The sequence below is a fragment of the Protopterus annectens genome, chromosome 1.part1, assembly GCF_019279795.1.
Source record: "Protopterus annectens isolate FY-2018-M chromosome 1.part1, PAN1.0, whole genome shotgun sequence".
NCBI classification, from domain to species: Eukaryota; Metazoa; Chordata; order Ceratodontiformes; family Protopteridae; genus Protopterus; species Protopterus annectens.
The window spans coordinates 14,789,186-14,816,327 of NC_056726.1; the positions used below are offsets into that span (position 1 = coordinate 14,789,186).

At 36.3% G+C, this 27,142-nt stretch overlaps 1 protein-coding gene across 4 annotated transcripts in view; it reads right to left on the reverse strand.

Annotated features, from left to right (window-relative positions):
• PDZD2 (PDZ domain containing 2) overlaps nt 1-27,142 on the reverse strand; it is a 2,738,687-nt gene that overhangs the window by 534,714 nt on the left and 2,176,831 nt on the right. For all 4 annotated transcript variants that reach the window (XM_044073368.1, XM_044073377.1, XM_044073386.1 and 1 more), the window contains one exon: nt 8,925-9,073. In XM_044073368.1, coding sequence (XP_043929303.1) covers nt 8,925-9,073 — 149 coding nt within the window. The remainder of the gene's footprint in view (nt 1-8,924; nt 9,074-27,142) is intronic.

A 27,142-nucleotide genomic window follows, 5' to 3' on the forward strand; every position in this document is an offset into this window, starting at 1 on the left:
ATTATTATTCCTCAACTCACTATTGCCCACAATATACTATACCAACCTGACTATACCCCTATACTCTCACAACTACTAATCCCTTACAACAATCTTAACTCTCTTCGCTCATCTAGTAAACTCATGACAAAAACTATAAAGGCAAACAATACAGCAGGTGATTCCCTTTTCAGTAACACAATAGGTAGAACTTGGAATCTCTTACCTTGTGACATAACTTTGACTACATCCTTGCCACTTTTCAAACAGAAAATTAAACAATACTTCCAAAATCATTGGCTTTGTTCCTGTAGTACACCTGACTAACCTGCATCTTCTCCACTCTTTTTCATCCCTGCACTTCATTAGTTCTATTCCTTTTACTGTTAGTTTTTAAGTATGTACTTTCTGCACAATTATGTGATATTTTATTATCTGCATATTTTTAACTTGATTTGCTTGACTTTATCCTCACTCCAATGTTTTCTATTTTCCCTGATTATAGTTATATCTTAGAATAATTAGATTTATATCTTTTTGTAATTTTTCTTAGCTTATAGTGGAGCTTTTCTCCTCGGGCCTCTGCTGAAAATGGACAAGTATCCAGCCAGACTAGCCCGGTCAACAAATGTAAAATAAAATAAAATAAAAAATAAACTTATTGTTGGGGTGTTTACTTTTAATGATTTTAGATGCCACTAGTTTTTCAGTTATGAGGCATTGTTTTTGTTTGCCTGGCCTTTTATTGCTCATCTGCAGTTTCAGTTGGCAGATCCCTTCCCTTTTATCTTTGAAATGAAGCTTTTTCCTAGCTCAAGACGCTCAATGAGTAGCTGTAGCATTCAGTGTGATGACCCTACTTAAACCCGCCGCAGTATCTAAGGAGCCTAAATCTTCACCACTGACTCTGGTAAGGCAGTGTCACTGAAAGCAGGGATAGAAATACACAATTTCCACTACAAGTACTCTGGAAATAGGCTCCAAACCTGGGACTGGACTACAAGTTTCACTCCAGTTACCCAAATGAGTCTTCACACTAACCACTGCACAGCACTGTGTCCCAGTTCTCTTGACACACTCACTCTTAAATATTTGATATTCACAGATACAAATGCTCTTGGGAAAAACTGGCACAGATTTAACTGCTATGTCCTCTTTCCCAAATTACAAAGTAACGGCTGCCACTAGTCAAATACCACAACACCCTTCAAAAGGGGTTTTTAATTTTTCTGGGCAAAATAAATATTGATATAAATGGTAGCACTGTAATCCAAGCAATAAGGCTTTTTGGAGTGGCCCTGGTGTTATCACAATATGCATAAACACTGGCAGGTTACTAAAAGTACTTTATAAATTCCCAGTCACAATAAAAGATAGCAAACTGAATAATTGATTCTAATAAACAACAGGGTTTCACACACAGGAATTATGAAAATAACACTGTAGGATAGATTTCACACTAATTGTAAAAAAAACCTCTAACTATAGTTTCCTAACTATCTAAAGATTAGCTGTTCCTGCCTAATTTAATTAACTCAGCAAGGCAAGATGTTACTCTTATTTTTGCCAGGCAAGGTAAGAATTTATGCCCACTGCTCAGGCTGTTGTCTTGTCCTCAGCGACTGGATTCACAACTCCTACTATTTCTGCTGAACAGCTCTGGAAAACTCTGAGTGGTAACTACTGATCTGGAAAACAAAAACTGACAACTACAACTACTGAACACTAACAGACTCTAAACCTGATTTTATAGCAGATTATTTTTAAAGTCACAGAAAGCTGTTATGAGAATGCAATTCTCTCATATCAGACTTTAAAAAGTAAATAAAACAGCTGCTGTAGAGATTCTATTCCTTTCGGCTCTGGCACACAATGATATCATATCTAGGTTAGCTGACTGGCATAACCTACATTCAGAATTGTTTTTAAAAAACATGTACATTTGGTCAGCCAGAAGAACACTGTTTAATTCAAACATCTTATCAAAGTAATAATCAAAAAACAAACTTATTTACAAAATTCTAGCTAGTCATGCTGGCATATATAACACAGGATAATTTACAATTATTTACAAAACATCAGCCAGTCTTGTTAGCACAGATAATGTAAGATTATCCTCAACAGGGTTTTAAGGTTGAAAGTAATTTTGTTGCAAATATGTAACATAAATAAGGTATGAAATAAAGCTTGCTTAAATGCAGAAACAGAGTTTAGTAATATGTGATCAGCATCCATACTAAATGACCGTGGCTTGGAAAATAAGGAATCTGCTGAATGTACATTTTTCCCTTAACAGACTTAAAAACAGGATGTATGCAAGAGCAAAAATGCTAAATCTGCTATTAAAGAACACTGATAATCTGTTTCCTTAAAAACATGTTTTTCTGCATGGACAACAGGACATGTTTATCAGCATTGGCACAAGAACAGATGTTCTTGTACAAAGATCCAAATAGAATATGGGATGTTCACACTGTCAGAAAAGCTGGCTTCTTATAAATTCAGCAAAAATGTGACAAGACATTGTTAAACAAGGAAGCTTAAAAATAATATTATTAAGTCAGCATTTGCATCAGCATCTGCAACAATCAGTACTGTTTCTACAGGATGAGCAATTCTCCAAAATAGAATACCAAGAGGAAATGTATATCTATGTGCATGACTAAAATTGTATATAAAGAGCTGTATGAATCCAGTTATGTTAGGGGTATTGGTAGAGACACATTTGTCTCGAGGTAAATGTTATATCTCTCACATCATCTGTACTATATGAGAAGTAAAGTGAAACAGTACTTTAAGCTGCAACGTTAGTCCATTTGGCTTATTATAAAAAGTTATTTGTTACTGCTCTAAAGTTGATGCTGCAAAGTATATTCTCTCATCGGTGTATATTCTGCAAATTTCTGTATGCAACAGACTGTGAATGCAGCTATAACCAGACTTTGATTTTAGCAGGATCCAGCCAGCAAGACTGAGTGTCTTAGAAGACTTTAAACCCATCACAGTAAGCAGCTCCATATAATTTTTCAGATAACAATATCTGATATCCTCACACTTAGCATCTGTGCCTACATCTGAGGAGCTTCATTTTCAATCTTGCACAGCTACGCTTACCTGGAAGCTGTAGGAAATGTTATCCTGGTGCTCTTCCTGCAATGGTCTATGTGAAATAATTCCTTCCCTATTGCGGTTGCGGAAATATCGTAAATACAAAGCTATGAAGGTGCTTGAATGCCCTACACTGTTTTTTATACAGGGATGCAGTTTATTTTACTAAATACATATTACAAAAGTCTCTGGCTTACTCCCATTGTTTTTTTGCTGAAAATACAACTTCTCATTTCAAGACTAAGCCTGGGTTCATTCCACAAGAACTGCAGGTATGTCTGCCACACATACTAGAAATGCTTCTACTTCAAGAAATATTATAAAAAGCAACTTGAATTATGATGCATATGTTTCAGTGATCCTCACAAGCATGGGGCTCAGTTTAGGGGTAATACAGGTTATGTCATGACATGTTACAAGGTATATGTAACTGTCTTCTACCTTGTAGCAACCTCTCTTTTGCTTGATATTCCACAAAGATGTTCTGTTTTACTGCTGAAAATTATATTATTGGCTTATATGTTCATAGGGAAGTACTAGGGAACCAGTCTAAAGTCTACTATAAGCCTAGCCAATAAACCATGTTCTGAAGTTCCCTTCGGTCACAAGGAAAGCAACACAAGGAAGAATTTGAGGCTGCCATTCAATTATCTACCTTAACATTGATGATGAGACAGGTGCAACTATTCTTGAAATGAGGTAGAAGCTTGATCTAGGAGTAGAGCTAGACTGGGATATGAAACTATCCTGACAAGGTGTCTTAACTGTCTGCTGATGAAGACTAGTTCTTTTAACCAGGTATTTCCAGGTTTATTTCCTATTCCAGAATGAACAGGAGGCCAAGGAGGGTCAGAGCATAATTTCTTGTTTGTCTGTGAACATAGGATTAGGAAGAAAGGAAAAGGAAAAAGGAGGGGAAAATCTAGTAGTAAAATATGAAACAAAAAAGTAGAAGTAAAGCCAACATAGTGTTACTCAACGTAGATGTCTGGGGAATTCATTTTTTTTTTTTTTGACTTGTGTACTGTTTTGGTTATATCTGGATAAAAACAATTTGTCTCTTCCAGTGAGATTGGGCAGATAGGTGAGACACATACATTATCTAAATCATTTCACTACCCTGATTTTTTTTCATATCATCTAGCATATCCAACAGCGTATTTGTTTGTTGTAAAGAAGAAGCTGCAGACATTGCCCATTACAAACTGAACAGCTTTTCAGAAGAAAAAAAAGGAAAAAAAGAGAAAAGTACATTTATAATTTTGTTTTATGACAATCATTTCAGCTGATTAACATGCATTTGCAATCAGTTTCTTGCAAAATTCCTGTTGTGTTACAAATGACATAGATATCGACCAAGTATTTTCTATTATGTAATCAATCGTCTGTCCTAGAAAGGTCCGAGTGAGAACTTTCTTTACATAATTACAGATACTGAAACCTGTAGGTCATTCTGTATGTGGTTATTACAAATGTTTATTTTTATCTCATTAAGCTTCTGTTGACTGTATTCATATTTATTATATTCACATACCTAATGTATTTATAATCATTATTTCAATCTATTCATTCATTATTCTTATATTCTCATTTGGAATATTTTAATGGATGTTTATAATTTGATATTCAGACAAAGGTCAGTATTTCTTTAATCTTACCATTTTAACTTTAATAGTAGATATTTTCTCATATTCTGATTGAGAAGTTTCTTTCTCATTTATTTTTTATTTTTTTAAATAAATAGTTTCTTTTATGCATGTAGTATCTGTAGACCTTGTCTTGGCATACTTTGGATACTTATGAAGGTCAGTCTGAGGGATAACAGCTTATCTATTAGACTAGGAATTTTGAATAATTCCATGTTTGATACTGAGTTTTTATATTCTTATTGTTAATATGTTTTTCATAATATCTTTTGTATTTTTTTCTTTTTAGGCCTGGAACAGAAATAGCTAATGTTCTAATCATAAAAAGGTCTATATTAGGTGTATAATTTATACTTTTAGGTACTTAATCATCATATGATAGAGTTATTGGGATTCAGTATTAATAGTAACCTTATAATTATTTTAATGTATATCTATGGATTTAACTTTACTATCTCTAAATACTAATGGTTTAAACAAGCCAAGGAAAAGATCAACTTTGCTAAGATATCTGAATGTAAATAAAGTGCAAGTAGTCTTTCTTCATGAAACTCATTTCAAATTATCTGAAAGAGATATTTGGAATCCCAACAGTTATTTAACACTTGCTCATTCTTCTTACAAAAATAAAATGGGGGGGGGGGGTAATGTTTCTTTGGAAGAAAAATATTAACCTCCAAATAATTTTGAAGTATGAAGACCAATGACTCATTTCTCTTGTTATCTTAAGACTCATTAATAGTCTTTGGACTTTGCTCAACCTTTATTGGTTTCCTGGTGTGGGGACAAAGACTGCCCAAACATCTAGATTTCATCACAAAAACTTACAAGGGTAATTTAGTAATAGGCTGTGACTTTACTTGTATTTTGGATAATGCAGATGCTATCAATAAGAGACAACTAAGACTCACTTCTACTGCAAAATTATTTAAGAGACAGATTGTGTTTCTTAACTTAATTGACATATTTAATATAAAAAAACATCAATTTATTAAAATAGTCTCATCAAGACCATAGATTTGGTACCTAAACTAGAAGAGACAGAATATAAATTTCTCATTATTTATTTTTTTAAAGTTTCACATTTTTCCATTTTCCATTGTCCTTTTTCTGATCAGAATTCTCTTATCCTTAAATTTCAAACTGATTATAAAAGGCTAAACCACATAAGAATTACAGCTTATATAACAAATAAATAAATAAATAAATATTTCAAAACTTGGCTTATGTCAGAATTGCATTTTTTTTCTTCAAATAAATTACACATCAGAGGTTAACATAATTATGAACTGGGATGCTTTAAAGACTTATATTCATGATAAAATAATTTCATGGTTCAAAAATAAACAAAGAATAGGATTTGGAATTGCAAAATATTCAGTCTCATCTTTTATTAGCTAAGTCTAATGCTTCCAAAAGTATGCCTGATGACAAAAAGAAAATATAATAATGAAATGAGAAATATCTTGATATCTTATTGCATAAATCAAATATAGAGTTAAAAATTTAAATTGAATTCTTAAGCCTTTTCACCAAACCATTATGCACAACGTATCAATAAAGGTTGAAATGCATTCTAAATCTAATAATATTGTTGAATTATTGCACAAAGGTGCAAAAAAGAAAGTATCTGAATTAATTTTTTGGATATTTCTTTAAAAGGACAAACAGGTAAAAAGATTCATACTGTGATATATAGGAAGTTTAATCAGGCAAATAGGATGTTACATGCTACAAGTTGTCATCCAGAACATACTTTAAAATCTATACCTTATGGTGAGAGGCTGAGAATTAAGAGGTTGTGTAGTGATGTTGAAGAGGCAAGAGAAGAAGCTAAATATATGATGATTAATTTTATAGAGAGAGGTTATAATTCAGATGAAATAAAACAAAGTTATGCAAAATTATATAAAGAAAATAATAAAGGAATATTTAATAAGAAAACTACTATGAATAACAAGTTTGAAATAATAAAGAAAGAGAAAGAAAGTTCAAATATATTTTTGTTACTAAGTACACTGTTTTTTCTAATAAGCTGAATGAGATAGTAAAAAGTTATTGGAAACAAATCAGAAGAGAGGTACTCTCCCTGACAAATATGGAGCTTTGTGTTTCATATCAAAGGGGACGTAGTTTAAAAGATTTTTTAGTACGAGGGAGGTATAGAAGACCAGTACAAAGGATAGGAGACACTGTTATTAAGAAGGGGACATTTCCTTGTGGAAAATGTTCAGTGTGTCAGTATATAAAAAATGAGGCAGAAAAAATAGGTGATAAAAGATTTAACACCATGGGTACTTATACCTGCTTGAGTAGAGGTGCAATTTATTTGATTAAATGTTTATGTGGTAAAAATTATATAGGGGAGACTAAAAGAAGCTTGGCAGAGAGAATAAAAGAACACGTAAGGGATGTGAAAAATAAAAAAATGTCGAGTCCAATAGCAGAGCATTTTCATTTGGTACATGGGGGGGGGGGGTTATAAAGGATATGAAGGTTACAGTTTTCGAACAAATAAAATATCAGTATGGTAATGAAGATTTGCTAAAACATGTTTTGAGGAAAAAAGAAGCTATTCATATTATGAAATATGAAACTTTACAGCCCAGAGGGCTTAATAAGGAGTGTAATTGGCAAGGTTTTAAATATTGATTGTTTTATTGACAGCTTTGAGCTGTTTTATTTAATTGTATAATTGATTTATTGGAATGTTAAAAGATATATATTGTGGGGATTCAAAGGGGTAAGGTTTTTAAACTCTGTAAAGGCAACAGCCGAGGCGCTAGAGACTACAAGGTTTTACAAATAAATCTATTTTTGTGGAAAGTACAGCTGTTTTTCACTGGTCTTTCTCTGTGGTTGTAATAGTTCATCTTTTTCTTCGTAGTTGGAATAAAATTATAGGAGTCACAAATAAGAAGGCACACTGTTTTAAATTAGATAACTAGACATTAATATTAACAAAAAAAATAACATTACCGGATATACAGGTAAATGATGCACAATATTACAAGATTTACAAGTAAATGATACAAAGAGATGAAGTACAGCTGAAGAGAGAGTGAAGGACAGATTTGGTCTGGTCTGGTATATGTACTACTTCTAGTCACAGATAATGCTCCATTCTGCAAGAGTTACACACAGTTTATTTTTAATAAATTCAACAAAAAGAGAATACCAAAGCCTGACCAAGATATAGGTAAGTTGGACACCTAATGAAAAAAGAGTCAAATTACTATCTTGATCATACCTCTCAGGTGTCCAGATTTTCTCAGAATGTCCAGACTTTTGCCTCATATTTTTGGTCTGTTCCTCATAAAATGTGTTGTTTTCTGGCAAATAATTCATTACTGAAGTCACTAAATAAAGAAAGACATTTGAGTTTCAGACTACATATCCAATATTTAAAAATTCCTATCCTATTTTTGGGCGTTTGTTCCCCCATTATTTTTAGTTTTGTCCAGAATGCATGCAATGAGCGGTTGAAAGGTCTGATCCTGATCTGTAACATTCAAGCTCCTTCGGCTGTGACACAATCTCAATCTGTAGCCAGAATGTTGCAACTGAGACCACAGCCCAGGCGGTTTTTTTTTTGCTCTTCTTTATCCTTACTCCCTGCTTTGGCCTTCTCAGTTTAAGAGTCTAAACTCTGGCATGATATACCAGCAGACATGTAAATGCAGCAGTGATTTTACCTAGGACAGAATATACTTAAATACAAAAGCTAATGCTTAACTCCAGGTTACAGAGGGATTTGTTTAAATGGTGTGCTGGAACAACTGTATAGGCCTCAATAACTGTAACATAAAATAACTTTATTCAGCACTTTAAAATCCACTGTGTACATTAAACATATTTCTCTTAATATGCTGCATTTATTACTCTTTGCATTTTTTTGCACTCATATCACTAGATTACAGCTGAAAAGTAACTCTGATTTTGAATCCAGTCATCTGAAAAATATTTTTTTAAAAAGGAACCCTGGAACTGTGAGGTACAAACCTTAATCACTGACCTGTCATGCAGCTCATACCTACTATACTGTTCATAAATTAAGGTTTTATTTACATTAAAAGCAAGCAGTTGTACAGGCCCTGACACCACACTATCCTAGTGTCCTCAACACACCTTAGCCACCCTTCTTTGTGCGCTGTGCTGTACGACTATATAAAGAAAAAAGTTAAGGCAGACCTGTCTGTTCCCTGTTGTGTCAAACTGATGTGGAAGAGAATGCTTGCGTGCTATTCGGGCAGGGTTTTCTGACATACTGCAGTTGGCGTCACCATTTTCTACAACCAGTTCATCATCTTCTCCCACAGACTCCAAACGTAGGCTCCCACCTGACAAGAAAGAAGAAAAAAAATTATACCACATTATAATTACGCATACAATATGTTTAAGATAGTAATATGCAAAACTTCCATGACTTGCTCTGTGCGAGGATAACTAAAATATATTTTATTTAGAAATGGCTTGGCATTTCATCAGTAGCTGTAGACAATGCTCAACATATTCTTATTTGCTGTGTAAGACTTATGCCATCTTGATATCTGTTATTTTCTCCTTAACAAATAAACATTCAAATCAATGATTAGCAACACACTCAAGGGCATAGTGTGAAGAAGAAAACTACAATGAGATTTTTTTGTATACGATGCACTGCTCCGGCAGTATTAATTGTTTGTTACTTGGTCAAGCATATTTTTATTCACAACTGAATACAAATGACTGAGAGGAATTGTAAAATGTCACACTGGGAAACAGACCACCACACTCACTGTGGATACTCAACAGAATATCAGGGACAAAGAAAGAGAAGAACAATTATGCTATTAGTAATGGGGCCTCTAAAAGTGATAGACAAAAGATAGCAATAGCAGTTTTATGACATTAAGAAACAACGGTCAAGGAAAGAGCTTTACCTTGGCATGTGTTTATATTTCCTTTAAAATGATTTTTGTCAGGCTGATAAGAATTTTTGGGGTAATAATATGCTTCCAGAGAGATATTTTTATTATGATTGCTGAATGGAATTTGATTTGTAATAGTGAGGATGTACTGAGGGACCTAGAAGGGAGGTTACAACTAGAGCAGGTAGAATTTTAAAGAAATAATATGAACCTATTTGATATGAAGGATGCTGTTTCAGTAAACCAATGCTTCACTAGAAGTTCAAACAGAATTCTATATGATTTCACAGGGATAGCAAATGGTCTGGGTTGGACAGACACAATATATCAAAGGAGCTTGTTCATGTGACTGAAAGTACTGAATCTGTCCCAGTTATCTGCTATGCTCCATATGGACTAAGATATGGATACAAGGTAATAAAGTATAGGAGAGACATTGGTACTTTCCTACATATTTATCAAAAATTGAAGAATGTAAAGACAGGGTAAGAGTTAGCATGGTGGAGTTGTTAGTACAGATAGAAACTACTGCCAAATGGGTAGCTAGCACTTGGAATATGTTAACAATGGATTTCAAAAACATTTTGTGGACTATAGGAATAAGAGATACAGGGAAAGGGTAATAGGAATTACTTAGAAGGGCTGGCAAATGTTAAATCACTGCAGAAAAAAGGGAAATATTTTAGACAAGGAGAAGGAGCAGTTGCAAAGTGCTAGGGAAAAAAAAACAACTCTTCTTCTTTCAGCTGCTCCTGTTAGGGGTCGCCACAGTGGATCATCTGTTTCCATTTCTTCCTGTCCTCTGCATCTTGCTCTGTCACACCAACCACCTGCATACTCTCTCTCACCACATCTATAAACTTTATCTTACGCCTTCCTCTGCACCACCATCATTAGCATCCTTCTTCCAATATGCCCAGCATCATTCCACAGCACATGTCTAAACCTAGGAATGAAATGCTATGACATGAATTGATTTGGGTGGTGCAGTTGTACAGTGTGTTAATGTTGTCACCTCACAGCAAGAGGTTAACCAGTTCAATTCTCGGTGGGGGTGCCTTCTGTGCAGAGTTTGCATTTCCTCCCTGCAATCACGTGGGTTTCCTCCAGTACGCCAGTTTTCTCCCGCATTCCAAAGATGTGTCTGGAGCGTTTCTTCCTGGGCCTCCTCTGAAAATAGGCTCTGTCCTAGTCGGACATTCCTGGTCAACAAATGTTAAATAAATAAATAACAAAATAATCACAGAGTGATGAAGTGCAATGGTTAAAGTAAGAGAATACTGAAAGTCTAGTAGCAAAACTAAGGAACCCCACGACAGGAATATAACTTCAGATCCCAAGGAAATATTAATTAGTATCCATATTTACATGAGCATGAGAAAATTACATTCTTAGGAATACGGGTTACAAATGATTTGGTTGTAGTAGCCAGGGATATGTGAGAGGAGATGTATCAGAAAGTAATTAAAAAGTGACTTGAGGGTCATGATTATGGATTTGGACAGTAAGATATAGGAAGTGAAATATTTATAGTTCATTTGGTTATGTAATTAATTTGAAGCTGTGGATGACAATTCACAAGGAGCTAAAGGAGTCTGCAAAGTGGAAAAGGGCAACAGTTAAATGGAATAAACTGATTTTCACTATGGAGCAATGTGGATTAGGGCAACAAGATTTGACCACACAACTAAAGTTCCTTTCTCTCTCTCTCTGTCTATATATATATATATATATCTATATATATATCTATATATATATATATATCTATATATATATATGTATATTTAAAGAGACAAAGAAAGAGAGGAGCTTGTTTTTACAGATTCTTACAGAATGCGCTCACAAAAATGTTATTAGAGGAATAAACTGTATTAACAAAAGACATGTTTTTCAAATCTGAAGTTTAAGATCAGAAGCGCCTAGACACATTAACTTAAGTTTAATGTTGGCAGACAAAAGGCAATTATGAAAAATGAAAATCAAATATAAATCCATTTTAGAAGAGATACCAAATATTGTAAAAACCTGAAGAATGGGAGCTGGTATCATTAAAGGTGGGAGGGAGTAAAACTGCATAAAAATAAATGGAATGCACAATATTATCTAGGGAGATGTGTAACATTGGAGGTTGGTTGGTACTGGCAAATATGAAGGTATGATGCAAAGAATAACACTGAAATAATGACAAAAATGTGTAAGTCAAGAAGATAACAATGAAAAATGTTTGCAAATATTGCTACTAATATATGTGAACTCATGCTGCAAGTTAAATTGCACTAAATAAATAAAGCTGTTTAAAATTGGTGCTAAACCACTAAACCATGCTATCTACATGACTCCCAGTACACAGGTAAACTAAACAATAACTAAACACCATCACATACACATCCTACAAATATACAACTCATCTTCATTTCATTAAACACTGACTTCCTTCATCTTTTTCTTTGTTCTTGTTTCTTTAAGACGTTTACCATTACAGCATCATATCTGCATGCAACGCTAAATAATCGATGTTCTCTGTTCTGCTGCTATTTCCCTTTTTTTCTACATATATTCATTCATAACACTTTCAAACGAATACTCTTCCCTTCCATAACATTCTCAAATTCATATGTATGTACGTATAAAATTTACCATTTATTCATCCTTTTTCTAAACTACTGTCCTGGAGAGGGTCATGGTGGAAACAAACTGAACAGGAAAGATAATTTAAAAGGCCATTGAGAAGTTTAGCAGTGGCACATCTTTGTATGGACAGCATATCTGTTACCCTTGGTAAGAAGACCATTTCCACATACTTCAGACATGAGTTTACAGTCACCACCTTTTTTTTGGCAGCGCTTCATAAGAGCAGGGCAGATCCAATGATTTCCAGAGTTCCTTAGTGTGCTCCTTCCATATCCTGACAATAGCACCCCCCTACATCCCAGCTGAAAACAGTTTGGGCAGTATTACATCTCTTCTCCTAAGCTGCCATACAGTTTGCCACTACCTCTTATAAGCCACTGGAAATTCATTCTTCACATCTTCACAACACTCCTCTCACACCTGGGCCTTTGCTTCATTGAATGTTACAGCTGTTTCTTTCTTGGTTTGTCAGTTACCTATCAGTCAGATTTGCTGATAGCACTACACACAATGCCTTTTTTTTGTTTATCCCAACAGTTTCCCTCTCTGCTGGTGTCCACCATTAGGTCCTGTTTATCTATCATGGCAAGCATCAGCCATCTTTTGGTTACAAATTTATGCATCTACCTCAACTATTGAGGATTTCAACATGGTCTAATTAGAATTTGCATTCCTGTCCTTTAAAGTACATAAGAGAAACTCTTCAAGAGGTGAGACTTGAAATCATCCAGTGCAGAAACCCTGGCTAGGCATTCCCTGGACACTGTCATTAGAAGCAGGGGTTTTCCATTTATAACCAGCCACCATCCCAGTGAAATGCCACATCTTACTACTAAATGGTGATCAGTCTGATAGCAGCTTTCAACCTAAATGCCAAAGGCATATGGCATCAGGTCCGATACATACTCAGACATTAATTTCTGGCTTAAGATTCTTGATACCAACTATACTTACCATAAACCCTGTGTTTAAATATGGTGTTTGTCATGGAAATCCCTGACTAGCATATGTTCACATCTCAGGTTTAGATTAAGCAAGCTCTCTCTCCATGAACCCTAAAAATTCCACCACATCTACAGAATCAGTAGCTGGTACCCAATCAAGCACTACACACACACACACACACACACACACACACACACACACACACACACACACACACACACACACACACACACACACACACACACACACACACACACACACACTGTACAAACAACATAGAGTGTTTTTGTCTCTGCAACTTGCATGATCAAGTTACTTTCTTGTTTAATGAAACAAATTCCAAATGGCACCCATCCATGGGCTTGTGATTATCTCTACACCTACCCAGTTCCTGTCTTAAGGGTCAGCTCCAAAGTAAGAAAGACTGAACCTATGCTTGAGGTGCCTGTTTCAGGAACCAGTACTTCAAGTGAAGATAAGACTAACTAAATCTATCTGGTAGTTTTTAACCTCCTGCACAAGACATGATTCTTTCCCTAGCAATGAGGTTCCATTCAGTTAACAAAGAGCTCATTTCTACTGTTAGGGTCTAGTCTTACTTCATCCTAAAACTGCCTGCCATGTAAACAGCATTACGTCTGACATCCCACCTTTTGCAGTGCAGGTGATAAAAGCACTTGGGTGCTTGCAACTTTTGCAGACTGAGTTCTGCTGGGCTACATGGGACATTAAGCCATTAGCTGTTTGCCACTTGCACACCACCCAAAGACAGACCTCTCAACTGTCTGTATTTTGGAGGAGTATTCCTATCTTCAGGCCTGATTTACACTTTCACAGGACATCTCTATTTTTGGAGGTATGGCCCTATTTTCTGGCTTGATTTTCCCCTTCACACGTTTCTGAACCCTCCTCATAATGTGATTTTTGAAGCCGTCTAGTACACAGAAAATCATAGTAAATGAGAATAACAGTGGCAATAATAATTTAAAGAAAGAGGACATACATCTTAGATCTTCAAATAAATTACATTGTATGGTAGAATTTTGCAATATAGTTCAGTAAATTGTACAGATTTCCCACTGTCTCTCTGATAATGTGCTTATATTGTTCCTTTATTTTTGTCTATCTGTTTTTTAAACATGTTTCTTAGAAATATCCTACATTCCAACAAGAAGCAGGATTCCTAGTCCTTGTTTTCACAGACATTTCATCTCTGGCTGCAATCAGAACTGTAAAATACAATCTTTATGGCCTAAAGTAAGTCATTTAATTTCAAGCTATTTTTCCAAGTTAACTAGGCTGAGATTTACCTCTTCTCTTCCAGCATCCTTAGCTACAATATATTAACTTCAATAGTTAAAATACTGTCTGACATACAAGTGGATTTCTTTTTCTGTCCAGCAGAACACAATGTTGGTCACCGTTGATACATTTTTTAACACAAGCAACTTTACAAATACATTTTCAACACAAGCACCAGTACAAATCAATCTGATATACAAATAACATACAACTCTTTATAAAAGTCCAGCTAACTATGCTGGCATATGTTACACATCCACTGCCCTACATCTCCTGGCATAGCTGGCAATACCTCACATTGTCACAGCAAGTTCATAGAGAAATGTGAATAGCAGGTCACTTTATCTGCCTCCTGTGGAATCTGTCATCAGGAAGAGAAGTAACAGAACAAATATACAATAATTGACTGGTTCAATACTGCGAAGGGAATGTGACATATCTGTATATTGTCATCCTACTTATTTAATTCAAACACTGAACATCTCATGTAAATTGATTAATCAGATGCTAGAATCAAAACTGCTGGGAAACATTAATGACTTCAGATATGCAGATGATACCAGTCTGATGGCTGAAGCCTGTCAATAAAATTAAAAGTAGAAAGCACAAAAAATGGCTTGATGTTCCACAGCTAAATAAATAAATAAATAAGAAGATATCATCTGGCCCTACAATTACTTGGAGACAGATGGGGAAGAAGTGGAGGCAGTGATAGATTTTATTTTCCTGGGTTAAAAAAATCTATGCAGAAGGTGACTGCAGCTATGAAATTAAATGGCACTTGCTTCTTGGAAGGAAAGACATTGCAAATCTGGATAATATTTTAGACAGAAAAGACATGATACTGTCAACAAAGTTCTTCATAGGGAAAGCTATGCTTTCCATAGTAATAACATGGCTGAGAGAGTCAGACTACGAGTAAAATTGTGCACTAGAAAATCAATGTTTTTGCACTGTGGATAAAACATTTGAGAACTTGATGGAGTACAACAATGAATCAGTCAACACCTAATCCTTTCCTATGGATTTAGGATTACTATGGCAGCTTGGTGATTTACTCCTAATGTCAGTGCTGAATTAGTTAGTTTTTAGTTCAAATTTGTTCTTATTTTAAAACCAGAATGACTCCAGTTTTAAAATACAGAAGAAGAAAATATTTTTTTTTCATAGCATATCTGTGAGGTAAATTATTTCACTAGTACAGTAACTGTACTAACCAAATTATTACCCTGCAGCCTCCCATTAAATTTAATGGGAACTTTAGCATGAAAGTGAGAAAGCATGTTATTTATTAGTATGACTTCTCACATCTACCCCATGAACATAGCAATTGGTTACCCATGTCCTATTACTGAACAGTTTAAGCACTCGCAATCGGTTTCCCTTAGCAATGGAGTCCATTGCTTAACTGGCAACTTCTCTGCATATGAATGGAGACAACCAGGAACTGTAGATGTGATGATTCTTCTTTGGGGACAATTTTCTCTTTCAGATATGTCTTTTATTTTACTTTCAGACAGGAAACCTGTAAGCAGTGGTAATAGCAGACAGTGTCCACAGCAGACTAGACTTTTATTGTGTTTTTAGTGGGATAGATAAGGGAGATTGCAGTAGCAGCACTTTGAAATACACGAGGAGGGATATCTTTTTTCACCACTTTTGGCAATCCCAGCTGATCACCAGAAGTGGTTATCTGTTTAGAGAATGAAACATAAAGAGATTTAGGGTGATTGCAATAAATTGATCATTGATTTAGTTAGTGGGAGGAGTGGAGACAGAGCATGGTGTCTGAATGCTCTTGTATAAATATCTTTGTTGTGATCATGTGTTTATTCACCTTTCTGGCAGGAAACCAGATAGATCTGTGGACAGTGATAACTACATATATCATACACATTTTAAATGTAATTTTATGGCAGTTGACATTGAGTTGTGGTACACAGTAAGAACCAGTGGAAAGGTATTACTGTGGATGTTATTTTGCCACTTTTGGCAGTCATGAATAAGAGGTGATTGCCACATGTGGCTGCCTGTTTATGAGAGGAGAGGAAGACAGGTCTTGTAGAAATGCAAAGGACAATTACATGATCATTTCTGAATGAGTACTGATCCAGAGACAGTATTCCTCAAAGAGCAGTGCAGTCACTATATTTATATGATTCCTTCACAGTAAAATGTAGTGTACCCTCTCAAGGGTACATTTTACTGAAACATTATGCTTGCATTTTACACTTAAGTATCTTATTAGAAGTCCCTGAATTTTTTATTATGAATTGTCTTTGGTAAACTGACATACAATTTCTTATATACATCTAGTAAATCCATCACTTCAGAGAGCTTTTGTCTGGCTCTGTGCATGGTTTCCAACTTGAGAGTATATGAACTCTGCAAAAAGGCTGGATAAAAATAATATCCAGAATATAAGTACAATATTTTCATTATGTCAGACATAAAAATCCTACATATTTCTATAGGGGAATTACTTTTTCAGTTGCAGCATGCTATGGCTGAATGCTATTAGTTAAGCAGCTGAAGCTAAGGAGTCAAATTCAGAAGTGTGCTTCACTGGCAGCTTTGTGGTTAGAACTGCAGTTTCATAAGTATTTTATCGTACAGCACTGTATTGTTATAACCCAAAAGTTGCCTAATCAACTCTCAAAGCATAACTGAAATATAGCCACTAAAAGTCGGGCCTTAATGGCTTTAGTTCATGTGACTTTACTGCCACAGCCTGACATTTTTGTTCAGTGGACTGAGTACAACAATGGCTCCAAATGAATCTTTCCTGAGTAGTCAGTACACCAGTAGTAAAAAATCTCTATATTTCACCATAAAATACATATTTTAGTTATAATGTACAGTGGCTACAATGTCATTAGGACCAAAAGCTGTGGTATCAAATTCAGGTATGTGCTGCACTGGAAGCACTGAGGTTAGAACTGCAGTCTTCAGTGCGTTTTATAGCCATGTACCTTGTTTTTACTGGTTGAAAGTTTCATAATGAGATCTTAAGGGGTGAGCAAAGCACTGAATTTGAAAAACTTGCTTTGGTGGCTTTAGTTCATGTGCCTGTTCTTCCATAGTCTTACATTTTACATTATAATTGTCTTTATTTTAGATGCTGCGATGAACTACTGTTCTGTACACCGAGTACAACAACAGTTCAGAACATTTTTGTTGAATTGTATAAAGCAAAAGTCAAATCCTTGATATCTCATCAGAAAGATTTTTTTCAGCTGTAATATGCTGTGGACACAATGACATGATTTCAAAGGTGTGGGATCAAATTCAGATGTGTACTGTACTTGAAGTTCTGAGATTAGAAATGCAGTCTTAGGTGTGGTTTTGTAGCTAAACTCAATGTTATTATCTGAAATTTTCATAATGAAATCTCAACATATAGTCTTTCAAAGACAGGCCTCAATGGTTTTAGTTCATATGGCTTTAATGCTGAGTCTGAAATTTTGCAATATATCCTGTTCTTATTTTGAGTGCTGTAGTGAACAGCTGCTCAGGAAGCCGCGGTGGTAGCATTTTTACCTCACAGCAAGACGTTCTCCCGTTTGATTCTCAGTTGGAATGCCTTCTGTGTGGAGTCTGCATGTCCTCCCTGTGGTCGAGTGGCGTTCGAAACACATGCATAAAATGAGCGTGCCTTCGTTGAAGGTTCGGCATCAGGCTGGCAACTCGGCACCGCAAAAACCTACTGCCAATCATTAGCGGACCGGAGTTCCACTGTGGCGACCCCTAACCAGGAAAAGCCGAAAGAAGAAGAAGATGTGAACATCTGCTCAGCATGCTGAGTGAAATAATGGGCTAACATGCATCTTTATTGAGATGTCAATGCATAAGAAGTAAACATCCTATGTATTTCTCCTGAATACAGATCTTTCCAGGTAGAACCACCACCTAAGTACAATTTGTGGCTGAAGGTCCATCATGATACACTACTCTGTTGAAATTTGTTATAATACTTCGCATGGCTACAGTGAAATGGTCCACTATTGTTTGGTATCATCAGTAGTCTTACATAGACATTTAGATGCTGTGTTTTCTGACATTGCTTCACAATGATCATGTATATTTTACATTTTTTTTCAAACTGAAACACAGTATTTATCTGGAATATGCTGTTGGTATGTTCTTTTGGAATCAAAAACAAAAATAGTATCCTTTCTTGGAAAAAGTAATATTTTCTGTCATTTTGTGTGTTACAGCAAAATACACATATTTTACATGTTATGAGAAACATGCTCATATTTGTACTTCTCATGGCTATTTTCCCTAAAATATATTAGGCTGTGGGAAAATGAAAGTGTGATTATCAATGTGTCTTGACCCAAAATATTCATAAGAATATCTTGAACAAGCAGAGAGATATCGTCATTTGAAATTAGGGTAGAATTCAGACCTGAACAGCCTTTGTAAATTGACAGAGTACAATTTTTACAAGAACAATCAGCTGAAAACAAATGCATTACGTTTGGTTTTAAGATGGTAAAATAAACAAAAGCTATCAAAACATAAATATATAATGTTGGTATGACTTCAGACTTAAAATAATTATGTGTTTTTGTATGAAAGTAATCTTTTACTTCTTTGTACATCTTGAGGCATAGAAACTGAAAATTCATTATTTTGGCATTAAAATTCAAGATGCAGCTGGGTCCATTTTCTTTGCAGGCAAAAGCCCAATCCAATTGTGTTTTATAAATAATTATGCCAGAAACATTCTCTGAAAAACATCATGAATAAACATTGAACCATTTGGAGATATAGGTGTTTCAATACAAACAGCAAAATAGCCAAAATCAGGAGTCTATATTATATGCTCGAAGATTTAAAACTTTGACTCTCATATGATCGACACCATATGAGCAAAGTTTTAAAACATCGAGCATATAATAAAAATAAACCAAAACAAAAAAAAAAAACTACCTGAATGCTCTGAGCAGGGGTGCAAGCCCCCCCCTCCACCCCCCACGCCCCTGCTACTTAAATATACCAACTCCGAGATCACACTACAGTGAAGTAAAGAGAAATATTCCCTACGGCAAATTCGTTGAAACTTGCGAGCATTCAAAAGTTTGCTCATATGGTGTCAATCATATGAGACTCGACCTTTTGAAAGTTTGCTCTTCTGATATAGACCCATCTCAACTACTATGGTGAAATAATGCAAAGACAGGATTAACACGGTGCAGAGGCTAAGATGGATGGACTGCACTGATAAAGTAACACAACTAAATTTGCAAGAACTTAAAGAAGGACTACACAGGCCTGTCATGCTGAAATTCTCAAGATCACAAAGTATCAGACTTGACTAAATGAATAAACATCAACAACAATATCAAATTGTATCTGTACTTCTATCTATACTTATAACTATCCATCTACTTAGCTATCCATCTAATGTGTATATATTCAGAGTGTACTACAAGCCTCTGAGTCCCACGTGCTCAAAGACAACTAGCTCGAAGCCAGGGACTTGAGTGCTTTTTTAGCTCACATGCACTGCTACTCATGTTCAAACCTGAATATGAGTTTGAGGAAGGTGCAGCAGCTGTGCTAAGAGAATGGAGCTGGCACCTTGCCCAAACATATTATTCGAGTTAGGGAATGATGGGGGGGGGGGTACTTATGTTTAGGGACTGACATGGGAGTTTTAGGGTTAGATGGTGGGAAGAGTGTTTAGGGTTAACAAATGGTTAGGAAGTAGTAGTGGAGTTTATGGTTGGAGAATGACGGGAGGTTTAGCTTTACGGAGCAGGAGGAGAGTTTAGAGTTAATAAGTGATCAGGATTTTAATTTTTGTTTGGGGGAGTGCAGTTTTAGGTTTGGGGAGTGAATGGAGACATTAGTGTTATGAAGCGGCAGTGGAATTTTACGTTTAGGGAGCAAAAGTGGATTTTACGTTTAGGGAGAGGAAATGGAGTTTAAGGGTTAGGGTTAGGGTTAAGGAGTTAAGACTCAAGTTAGGGTTAGGAACCAAGTGGGAGTTTTAGGGTTAGAGTCATGGCTCTGAAAGGGCTACACAGTTTGATAGGGCCAGGGGGTGAGAGGACTAAGGCATTAAGTAAGATCATGCTAGTGGGAGTTAGGACACTTGCCATTTAGAGCAGGTGGCAGTAAGTGTGTCGCAAGCTACTAGCATGCAAGCACTTGTAGTAGACCCATATATTTATATAGCATTTACTTTTGCACTTTTTGCAGAAAAGATTTTATGCTGGAACAGTTCACTTAGCTAGTTAAGAATATTAAAAAAAAAAAAAAAAAAAATTCATCTGCAAATGAGAGGTGGAATTTGATGACGTAATCAAGAATTAAGTAAAAAAACTACTTAGCAGAAAGTTACAAAATGCATACTTGAAACATACTGTATATCTTGATTATACATTTTGAGCTTTGATTAACATTTTAGAGATGGGTCTGCTTTTCTGACTTCATTTATCTGTACTAAGCAATTTGAAAGTTAGTATAAAGATGATACCTGACTAGTTAAGTAATATGTTGTGAGGCATTTAACATTCAGGCTTTGAATAATGACAGCTCTGGCAATATATGATGATATAGTAGCAATAAGTATTTGTTTGTGTCTTTCGGCTTTTCCCGGTTAGGGGTCGCCACAGCAGAACTCCGGTCCGCTAATGATTGGCAGTTGATTTTTACGTACCGGCTTGCCAGGCCTAATGCACAACCTTCAACAAAGGTACGCCCATTCACACATGGACATTGTCTCCACGCAGCAGACGCTCTAGCTGAGAATCGAACTGGACAGCATCTTACTGTGAGGCGACAACGCTACCGCAGCACCACAGCTAAGGAATGAGAAACAGCAAAACACAGCCAGTTTACATTGAAACTTATTTATGCCAAAACTGTAAGTCATACATTTAGGCTGTTTCACTTGCAGCTTGACTTTTTTCTCATCCGTCACTGGAACAGTATTAACCAGAGGTAGAGTGGTACAATCAAACTAACAGCATTTTCAGTAAATTAGCTTCTAACAGAGTTGTTATTCGATGCAGCTTGGTAACATGAATGGCATTATACAAAGAGGCAAAGAAACAATGATATCCACGTTCCCATATGAAAAGCAATAACATTTTAATCAGCTTCTTAAACTATTCTCCAAAATGCATAAAAAAAACTGCCTCGCCTTTACATTGAAAGAAAAATGCAAGTATTCTGGGTTGTGATCATATCATTCTGAAAGCATTATTATTTTAGAGACAAGGAAAGGAATTCAGAGGATGGGTGATGATTCCACCCACAGCACAACATTCAGAAGATTCATACTTGAACATTCAATTTAGCTGTCAGCGTTTACAAGTAGTACTTTGTTTTCACAAAACACAAGCCTTTGTATTGAGAAGACTACCACTGAAATCTGCAGCACTCAAGCCAGGCAACATTCTTACAGACTCTCCCTGAAGCTGGGAGACGCTCCTTCATATAGAAAACCACTTCAAAAAGATAAAACTAAATAAACTTGTCAGTTAGGGAAATGTGTACTCCCAAAGAGTCACAAGTGACTAGCAGGACTGATTTTCTAGTCATTCAGGTAAAATCATAAATGCAGTGATAGGCCAACTACATCAAGTATAAAACCTTTGGATGAATGTTTGCCTAAGAAAACAACTGTGCAAACTTAACAATTTTTTTTTTTTTGCTAAAAAACACTGTGAATATAATATTTGACCTTAGAGCATGGGTGACCGGTAGTTTACACCCTGACTGAAGAATGAACGTTCTTCAGTAGGGTGTTAATCTACAGATAATGCCCCGCTGAAAAAAATGAGTCTGCAGCTTCATGGCAGCATATCAAGCTGCCATGGAGCTAGGACTGAAAAAAACTAATGGTTGCCATTATTTTATGCTCACTAAGCAGTGCTTCTGCTGTTTAACAAGTGCAAAATAAAAAATAAAAATAAAATAAAAAAGTGTGTGTGTGTGTGTGTGTGTGTGTGTCTGTGTGTGTGTGTGTGTGTGTGTGTGTGTGTGTGTGAGAGAGAGAGAGTGTCAATGAGCAAGATCAAGCACTGGCAGCAGCACCAGTAAAGAGGTTTGCATACCTCTGTACCTTTCAGATGAAGAAATCTGGATAAAGCCTAAAATGAAGGGGGAACAAAGGCTCAAAACTAGGAACAGATTTTAATTATTGCTGGTATAATATTTCAAACTTACTTAAATAAAAGGATTTGTGGTAGCAAGAATTTTCTGAAAGTAATAAAGGTCTGAAATTCAAATGCATGTTCATAGTTTCATAGGTGTTTACTAGGCTAACAACCACAAGGGCCTTTTTAAGCCTAGCCATGCATCACAAATCTCTGACAAGTTCTGATACCTTTGATAATTGTAAGCAGGGGTTTGGGAGATGAAACATTTACAAGCAGGGGCCTGGGAGATTAATTATTTACAGGTTGTCTGTGTCCATTAGAGACATAGGTGCCAAAGCAGGGATGAATTTCCTGTTCCCTATCCAATTGTCCAAGTCACACTTGAATTGGGTTAGGGAGGAACTCTGCTTCACATGGATTGGGAGCCTGTTCCAGATGGGGTAATCTCTGGGATACATACCTGTCTCTCCAGCAGGTCCTATTTATATCACAGGCAATGTTTAAGTCTTTACAATGGGTAATTCTTGTGCTGTTTGTTTTGCTGATATGCAGGAGGTCCATCAAAGTGGGGTTTGACAATGCTCTGTATGTCAGGCATAGATCTCCCCTCAAAAACCTGTAGGAGACAGAATACAGTGATAGAGCCTTGAGGTGGTCTGCATAGGGCATTTTACTTGAGCCCTATATTCTTTTAGTGAGGAACCACTGTGGACATTCCAATTGTTGGATATGCCTGGTTAGGTACATACAAAAGTGGGCATTGTACTCAATGATAGGTCTGATGAATGTCGAACACAGTAGAACAATGACTTCCTTGGACTTAGATGCCATACCTTTCTTTATAAGTTGCACAGCATAGAATAATTTCCTCACCACTGTAGAAATGTGATAATCAAAGGCTAGATTACTATCTATGTGTGTCCCTAAGTCTCTGACTACTGGGTCAACTCTAAGGGGTGTGTTGTCAATATGATAGTTACCAGGGGTGGATGACTTCCCACAGGATACTATAATGCATTTCCCTGTGGCTGACCAGATGATAGCCCCCCCCCCCCCCCAAGGTCACCTCTTCTGTGAACTCAAGACCATCTGGAAGGCAACTGTGGTTGACAGATGAATAACAACAAAAAGATGCAAGACAAAAAGTCCAGTTTCTTTCTCTCATGATTCTATGTCAAACATGCATCATACTCAAGAGAATGAGGTATGCAGCAGAAAGATCTTTAAGCTCACTACAGAAAGTAGGTATATAAATTATCAGAAGTATCTGTAAACAAGTTTAATAGTTGCATAAAATATTTATTTTAAGTTAAAAATACACTGGAGTAGTTGCTTCTTCTACCAAACAAGTACAAAGGTGGAACTGAAGAACAAGTCTGCATAATACCAAACCTCATGCTTTGACAGCATGTTACAGAAGTGAATGATGTACATACTGGGAGTCTTGCATAGCAAATATTTTCTTTTTAAAGGATAAAATGAAAGAAAAGGGACCAGGAAAGTCAGAAGTAACAATACAGTACTAAAATATAACAACAACACGAACATGCTGCCAACAACATAATTACTATCTTCATCTAAATGCAATTGTACTGGATCTTTTTCTGTTGTGCAGTTTTCATATGACTCACTGCAGCACTTGGCATTCTAAACTTTTTAATTAAATTCACACTCTCGTAGGAGGAGTTATATATATGAAAGTGGTATTGAATGCAATACTGGAGGTAGACCTGTGAGACTGACCCTGGGTTCAGTCCCTGTACTGATTACCAGGTGCCACTCTGGTGTAAAACAGACTGCAGCAATACCTCATTTTTGGTCCTTTGCAAAATACCCAGGGTTCTGAATGACATCACAGGGAGGTTCTGGGGACTTGATGTCCACTTTTCTTTCTTAGGACACTGTATTCCAAAATCAGGACCATTCAATATAAGTCAGACATTATCTGCTACTGTGGCATTTATCATGGAGACATGACTGACACTAACTTCAATTTTATTTTATTTTTTATTTGACATCCGCGGTGGTACAGCAGTAGCGTTGTTGCTTCACAGCAAGAGGTTCTCCCGTTCGATTCTCGGCTGAAGTGTGGAGAGTGCCTTCTGTGTGGAGTCTGCAGGTCCTCCCCGCGGTTGGATGGGCATTCGAAAGACATGCGTAAATGGGCGTATCTTCGTGGAAGGTTGGATGTCAAGCTGGCACCTCGGCGTTCGTGAAAATCTACTGCCAATCATTAGCAGACCGGAGTTCTGCTGTGGTGAACCCTAACCGGGAAAAGCTGAAAGACCAACAACAACAACATTCTTTCCTTTTTGACCTTGTAAGTGAACTGGTTGATGGACCCTTTTCAGCCACGAACTAGTTGCAATTGCATACTTTATTAGAGATAATATTTAAATGACTAGCACACAGATATTTTTAAATGATTGTAGATGAGTTATTTACATCTCAAACTATTACATAGATAATTTTGAAATATCTGAACATAGTACTACTGTTGAAAGTATTATTTTACAGAGTTACAGAAATGTAAAAGACATTGCTAAGAATTTACAAGATTAACAGAGTTTGACATATTTGTTCAAGACGTGTTTCTTTGTACAGAATTATTAATAATTTCATTATAATGCATCCATTCAGGTAGTAGACTTCTAGTACACAGCCATCTTTTTATTTATTTTATTTTATTTATTTACTGGGAAAGTCCGATTTGGAACAAATCCAATTTTCAGTGAAGGCCCAGGAAGAAACGCTCCAGACACATGTGTTTGCAATGTGGGAGGAAACTGGAGCACCCGGAGGGAACCCATACGAATGCAGGGAGAACATGCAGACTCCACATAGAAGGCACTCCAGCCGAGAATCGATCCAGAGAACTTCTTGCTGTGAGGCGACAACACTACCGCAGCACCACTGCTCCATCCTTGATATTCCAGCCCAGACTTAATACTATTTGGTAATTTCTGATTTAATAGTTGGAAAAGGACCTAAGAAGAGAGACAGCGTGACACTTGTACAGAAGCTGAAAAGAATGGGGGCATGACTTGTACAGAGGAAAAGGTGATAAGTGGGTCTGTCTCCATACTTAGCAGCTGATGTGCTCTCCCAGATTATCAGTGATTTATCTTACAAGAAGTGATAAAATAGCGGGGTGCAGGTGCTACTGCCAGTCTGTTTTCAAATGCCTTTGTATATGACCCTGTGCAGGAGTACCAACACATCCGCTTATGTTCTGTGTACAGAAGCAAATTGTGAATTCCTCCTTGTCTGATGTCCATCTAGTTGTTTGAGAGCATCCCTCCAGACGTTTGCAGCCATCATTATCATCTCTGTGTCAGTGAGAGGACTGTAGCCCTGCCTTACACATTCCTTTGTACTATGTAGGGATTCAATTTTTGTCACTCTCTGTGACCTGATGTTTTCAGTGTTGGACCTATGATTCGGTGATGAAACAAGTCGCCTGGTCTGACCAACACTTAGTTTATTTCACACTTTACTTACTTGAGAGACAACCCCATCCTGAATTTATGAAACAGAAGAATTTCACTAGTGTACCAGATGATCAGTTTATTATGTTTCCTTTTGGTGTCTATGGCTGATGCACCTACAGTATACCTTGCAGCAGTTCTGGATTTGATTCTCAAAGCCTCCATTATGCTCTCAAGATAAGACTGAAATTTGCCCATGTGGATCAGTGCCCTATCCTGGCTAACAACGGTATCTATCTATCTATCTATCTATCTATCTATCTATCTATCTATCTATCTATCTATCTATCTATCACCTATTTATGTGCCTCTCATAGCATACAACAGGATTGTGAGATTCTCACTTGAGGGGTTTGTATAATGATTAAGGTGCTTACCTCACAAACACAAGGTACAAATTAGATTTTTACCTTTGAAAGAGAAATTGACTAGGCTTAAAAGGCTCACAAGGGAAGTTAGCCTAGTACCTACCTATGAACCTTAGGCCTCATGAGTATTATGCCCTCCCTCAAGTGCAAATCTCTCTAAACAAAAAGAACTACCCTGTTTAGACATATCTCTTCTGCAATTATGTTCATGATCTTCTGGGTGGTTGGTAGACTGTGCAATCTTCTTGTATAAGTCCCTTGCAAGTTTTTTCATGTACAAAGTATCATCTGGTGGCTGTTTGACTGTATCCACAAAATCAGTTTCTTTGGTACTTGCGTATTACCGCAACCGGATTCTGAACGACTCACTGTTGATATATTCTGGTAGCCGTTCAACCTATTGTTTTGTTTGGGTAACGAAATCCACCTTTTCCAGGATGCAATGTTTCGAACACAAATTAAATAACTAAGTCTAATGAAAACTGACAGAACTAATCGCTTGACTATTTCTTCTTCTGTCGTGTAAATCTTACAGCAATCGCTGTCAATATAGATTGAAAACAGTCTTTTCTTTGCAGCTTGAATCTTACCTACCAGAATACATTTGGAGTGAAGCTCAAGCTGCAAAGAAAAAAGACTGTTCTG